Source organism: Mytilus edulis, chromosome 12 (genome assembly GCF_963676685.1).
Source record: "Mytilus edulis chromosome 12, xbMytEdul2.2, whole genome shotgun sequence".
NCBI lineage: Eukaryota > Metazoa > Mollusca > Bivalvia > Mytilida > Mytilidae > Mytilus > Mytilus edulis.
Genome location: NC_092355.1, coordinates 40,125,010 through 40,131,626, shown reverse-complemented (window position 1 = coordinate 40,131,626; position 6,617 = coordinate 40,125,010). Strand labels below are relative to the sequence as shown.

The following is a 6,617-nucleotide window of genomic DNA, read 5'->3' as shown; positions in this document are numbered from 1 at the left end:
CTGTTTTTCTTTTCTCTTTTTCGACTGATGAGTTTGAATGTCATTTTGGTATACTTTGCCTCACCTTTTTGACTCAGACATGCTAAAGAAAACAATGATATCGGTTTTTCACCATGGCCACTGACAATAACAAACTGTTTCCTTAGGACTAAATTTCATTTACAAAAGCTCACATGAAAGAGATGCATACTATACAATGAGGAAAAAGCTGATGAGCTGTAGAATAACCATTCTCGTTTATTGTTCTATTGAAAAGATGTGCGCCTATTTGTAAGCGTCGTCATATGCAGACACGCAGGTCGCTGAGGTTTGAAGTATTGTTACTGGTAATATCAAACTGCCTCCTTAGGACTAAATTTCATTTACAAAAACCAACTTGTAAAAGATGCATTATATACAATTAGGAAATTCAAGATACAAATGTATCTATTGTATTTAAAAGATGTATGTCTATTTGTAAGTGTTGTCATTTACAGACATGCAGGCGGCTGTTTTTTAGCATGGTTACTTGTAGTATCAAACTGACTCCTTAGAACTAAATTCATTTACAAAAAATCACATGTAAAAGATGCATAATATGTAATGAGGAAAAACAAGATGTGTAAAACGAATAACTATTGTTTAATAGAAAAGATGTGAGCCTATTTGTTATCGTCGTCATACACAGACATGCAGGCCGCTGGGTTTTTCAGCATGATTACTGGTAAATATATAAGAGAGAATGCTGTACAGTTCTTTATCTTTTGCCCACAGATGATATCTCATGGCCGCTTCGTTTGCACAGAGAACACTATTCGTACACCTATTTTTAAAATCAAACATAATTTTACACTTATCAACATTCTAGTAAAAGTTTCTTCGACATTCTTCATGTTCTTACAATGAATTTTCTATCAAAGGTCATATCAGTTATTGGGTTAGATAGATAATTTGCCAACGACAAATTCATTTGACTGGGACTCATTTTTTTTAGGTTAATTTCATTGGAATAAATTATTTTCTTTGAAGAAATACTCATTTTTGTAATTTTAGACACTTCTTATTTATCCTAAGTTTATTAGTCTGAACATGTTATAGAACTAATTGAAAATGGAAATGAGAAATGTGTCAACGAGACAACAACCCGACCAAGAGCAGAAAACAGCCGCGGGCCACCAATGGGTCCTTAATACAGCGAGAAAATTCTGCACCTAGGGGCGTCCTTTAGCTAGTCCCTAAACAAAAATGTTGACTAGTTCAGTGATATTAGACGTCATACTTAAAGTTAACGGATCATGTCACTGAAAATAAATGATTAAGTGTCAACACAAACTTTTACTCTCAAAAATACGCAATAACTGGATAAGAAATGTAAAACGTACATCAAAATTACTATCGATAATTCTTTTTGGTTTGCAATTAAAATAACATTTTGTAATTCAATGCGTACACTTGAATTTATACATTTTTATCATTAAGATACCATAATTATAACTTAAATAATCTTAATGCACAGTGCTTACTCATTCATATAGTTTCCGTGTGATATTCCACGATTGGTGTTGAAGTATGCTGCCGCCCCTTGGGCTAGATATTCTCCTTCACTAGACATTGAATATGAAGACATTTCCCAAGTCCGATGTGCCCTGGCAGCATTATAAGAATTAGTAATCTGCAATGGATAAATTAGAATGTCAAATAAATAATACAAGTCGTAACTATGGAATACGAATTTCAAATATATCAAACAGAACTTATGTCCAACTGCAAACATAAGATCAATAACAAATGAGAACAACGATGTTTTCCCATAAGATTTGCATATCTACTTGGATCAGATTGTCCGTTAACATATTTTTCATTGATTTTGATTCAAAATTTCGATAAACCATTTTGCGAAACTACTTTTGTAATCCAATCTTTTCATGCGCGATTTTAAGTGTACAGGATCCAAACCGATCAAATCACAAGATGTATGTTCAGTCAGCAAAACAAATCAATAACATTAGTTCTTTGAGTTTTTATAACCAACAAATAAAGTTGTTCAGTATGTTCAGAATGAGTGCATTCGTGAACTATCGACCCTCAAACATGAACAAGTAAAATATCACCCTTGTTTTCATTGCAGCGTCTACACCATAGGTATGAACTGAATGAGTGAATTCGTGAACCAGTACATTAAATGTATGTAAGTATGGATCGGCTGCGTTACAAAGTATATTGTCATCAAGGATTGTAGTAGTACGTCCTGCCGATCCTGCTAAAGTTCCATATTTCCTACCGCCAGGGGTACAGGTATATTTACAAGCACCCGAACATATACCTGTGAATATACAAAAAATATTGTTATTACTGATACAAGCAGGAAAAACATGTTGGTTCGAAAGCAATGTGAAGTTCTAAATTTTATTACAAAAATTCGTGAGAGAACAGAAACAAACTTTAACCGGAAGTTAGAAAACTTAAATTACAGTATGCTGTATATTTAAACAAGACCCAAATTTACTTCTTCACGATGCCGAGTACACAAAAAAAGTTGTCAAAACAGTATCTTAGATTTAACAAAAAATACTTATTGGTAAACACGCACGTCGTAAATTAACACTACAGATTTGTACAAGTTGTATCTGTGCATTTCTAATGATCAAACACAGTATTTGCATTATTAAAAACTTCACAATAATTTTTAGATTTTTAATTTAAATCAAATCCATTTTTAAGCAGTGAATCATGGAAAAAACGTTGAGGATGTCACAGTCACATGACAAAATTATCTCTAAGAGATGAAAGACAAAAACCTTACAGTCAATCAGAACTAGAGAAGACTTGTTACATCCAAAATTAATTTATTCACAGCAATCAGATTACAAATCATGCATATAGAATACAAGATTATTTCAAAGATTCCACATTTAATAGATTTATACAAAATAAAGTAGAATTTGAATACACATAGACAGTTTTTTATAATGACAGTGAAAAATATGAACTCCAAAAGTGAGACAGTCAAATTTTACATTTTTTTCCAGGCATTTTACCTGAAACAGAAAAAATGATACTCAATATCTTTAAATATTCAGGATTTGTGATGCAAAACATTTGTCTAAAGAAAATGCTATTCAAGCTTAACTGACAACAAAAATCAACGATTGTCCTTTTAAATTTGACTCAAGTTTTAATCTAAATAAACATGTGTTGAAAAATTAGACAAATAATGTGCTGTTGTCTGACTACTAATGAATGCTTTAAAATCAACTGAGAAAAATTATACTGAATGAAAAAATATTATTGTGTTAAGTGATAGCTATTTCAATCTTTTATTTCTACAGGTGAATACATGAGTATATCATTCATGTCATTTCAATGCAAAGCAAAACAATATATTTGTTTCAGAAAACATTACCACTGCAAACATTATAAAGGGAGATATTTTTGGAAAAAATAAAAGTAAAAATTATACAAAAAAAACCCAATTTAGACAGCAATAAAAAAACAAAATAAAAACTAAAATGACTAAACAGCTGCTACTTCCAAATTATTGAAAAATTTACGGTAAACAATTCAAAAACATTTAGATATTATACAAGCCTGGTGATGTTATCTTAGGCAAACAATACAATTTTAAACTCCAAAAATATAAAGTTGAGGATTGTATAATTTGAGAAAAATTGTGATCATTTTTTAAATTCATATTCAACAAGCAAAGCGGTGTTACCTATTGCAAACATACCCAATCTTCAGCTACAACTACAAAAACGGCTAAAATGAATTTGACCGGGAAGGAAGGAAGTTTTATCTTTGGACCTTGGGTTGTGCTTTGTAAACGAACATGGATTTTACATATCTGTCTCTGGTCCGTGTTTTACCATTGTCAAGAAAACATCCCATATTTGGAGAATGAGCTTTTTAAAAAATGAAAGTCAATTTTTTGACAACGATATTTTACATGAATGAAGAGGCTGTGGCAGATAATGGTACGCTGATGTTGCAGACTTGGAATGATGCACTGTCAATTTAACAGTTTGCGTCAGAATTTATATCAAAGTAAAGTTTAGTATCATTTCACATGCAATAAATTTAAATGTCAAGCATTGGTTTTATGATGATGGCCAACAACATGTAATTACCATAATCAGCTGATAATTGCTTTTTGTTACTAATTCCTAATTCCTAAGGGATTAAAATCATCTGAAGTTCTATTCTTTTTGGAGGTGCTGGTTTAGTAGGGTATTGTGATCCTTTTGGTTTTGGCTTATGCATATTTTGGAATCTTGCTTCTTCTTCCCTCCTTTTGCTACCAAAAATAATTTACCATTTCTAACCATTATAACTACTGGCATTATAATTTAACATTTTAAAGTTGTTTGTATCATCCTGGACATGTTTGAAATATTTGACACTGGACATACATTTATATATCAACCAATAATGAATCAAAATTTTCATCAACACTTAACATTCACCAATTCTTTGCTGTACCTAGTTCTTTTTTATTTTTATGTTTCAACATATACTTTGTTCGAAATTAATATTTAATTTTTCAAGAATTAATTTTCAGGCTGAAAACATTTATTTTTGTATTTTTCTTGACCCTCAGAAACTGATCTTTGGTACACGAGTGGATATCTTTTAAATTATATTCTTTTTGGGTATAAGCAAAAATCAACCTTTACAAAATATCCGTCTAAACTGTATAAGTAACAACAATTGAAATTTTTGATGCTACATAATTATTGTATCATATATTCCAAATAGATATTTCTAAATTAAATTATCTCCCTTTCTTAACAAAAAAATATAATTAGTACAATGCTATATCTGAATTAACTTTATAACTGTTCAATAATCTTTTCTCAGAGGAAATAACTTACCTTAAGTTTATTGTATGTTTGGCTTATTAAGAGTTTAAATCTAAAATATTTCAGTCCATTTCAAGACTAAATAGAAATAAGAAGATGTTGTATGAGTGCAAATAAGACAACATTAAAGTCACAATGTGTAAAAATTAAACAATTATAGCTCAAAGTACAAAAAAAAACTGATTACTGAAAGGATGATTTTTCTGGAAAAGACCGAGAAGGACTTTTCTATTATTATTTTATGTCTAGTGTACTTACTCCCACAGGGTTAAGCTTATAGCAATGATGATGACGATAAGCAGGACAAAAAAAGTTAACGGTATAATGATCCTGTTTTCTAGCGCTGATGATGGGATACCGTAGAAATCTGAACCAATGTATGTTATGTAACATTTGTCGCAGCCTAGAGAACTGATGTAATCTGTATTGGTTCTCAGTTGTAGTATAATAGCTAGAAGAAAAGAAATATTAAAGCATTTTATCATTAAACTATTCCATTTAAAATCTTCATAACAGGATATAAATACTGTAAAATTTATAAGGCAATATTAAGGAATCAGATATACTATATGTTTGTTTACCTCACTGACTTGAAGTCCGTAGAATTTTATTTCAACTTTGTTTTCTACAATTTCAGCTGCAAATAAAACATTTAACATTATAGTTCAATTACAATTCAAATCTTTATTGCCATAAAACTACATATTTATAGTATGTGACACATTCATGACAACATAACAAAATGAAAATAAAAAATAACAACAAGATCATTAATATACACAATAAAAGTAAATATTTTAAGAGTCCCCTGTCCTCAGTTCAATAGACTGTTTTAAAAAGGATCCAAACTTATTTACCTGAATGTGTGAAATTGGGTTGAGTATATATATGTTATTTTATCTATGTCATTTAAAGTCATATGAAACGCGTGACCGGTGAAAAATAATATTATTCCAATTCTTGAACCAATGCATTCAAACATCATCAACTTAAAATTAGTCTTCTGTGCATGATTTTATCTTTTTTTTTTCAGAAATGTTGTTCATTCGGTCAGTGTTGTTGTGAAAATATTGCAGGTAATTAAAGTTCGTGTTTTGAAGACGAAGTTTAATGATTGTCACCTGTTTGTCAACAATCAACAAAAACATGGATATTGAGCACGTGTTTAACATGTACAATCAGATAATAGTTTATTATAAGGACATCCATGCGTATTGCGATCACAGGATTTTTACGAGATGGGTCACACTGCGGTCACTTTGCATACAGAAAATATGTCGGGGAATTGCAATTAAAATAAAGTAAACTTCTTCTAAATATGAACAAATTAAAGAATTTTCCTCAGAAAAAAGAATATATGTACATAAGTTTTAGAATGAAAACCATCCATTGAGTTATAAAAAAACATATGAATTATTTTTTTTTAATTTGAGGTTTCTTATGACTTTAAATTTATCATGTTTATAAAGTCATGAACATGATGAAAGTGGATATTCTCATTTATCAAAGTATTGACATCTAACTGTGTAACCCTCTTTAAAATAATATTCGTTCCTGAGAGGTTGATCATAAATGTATGAAGATGAAGAAAATATAGCAGCTGAACATTTGAAATATGGTGGACCTATTATGATAACTGTAATAACTTCTTTGGAAATGCTATTTTTAAACATTTACATATTCAAACTTTATTGAAAGGTGGGATAGCCTGTCCTGTTTTGAAAAGTGGAAAACCAAAAATTGATCCGAACTCATATCGGAAAATAACTATCACAAGTA

The 6,617-nt window shown here is 30.3% G+C and overlaps 1 protein-coding gene across 1 annotated transcript; it reads right to left on the bottom strand.

Moving 5' to 3' along the window:
- Positions 1–649: 649 nt before the first annotated feature.
- On the bottom strand, positions 650–2,346 carry LOC139498455 (uncharacterized). Its single transcript, XM_071286838.1, has 3 exons — positions 2,091–2,346; positions 1,503–1,651; positions 650–802 (listed from the first exon to the last, which is right to left on the bottom strand). The coding sequence occupies exons 1-3, from the start codon at positions 2,100–2,102 to the stop codon at positions 658–660; spliced, it is 306 nt and encodes a 101-aa protein (XP_071142939.1). The 5' UTR covers positions 2,103–2,346; the 3' UTR covers positions 650–657.
- Between the last annotated feature and the right edge of the window lie 4,271 nt (positions 2,347–6,617).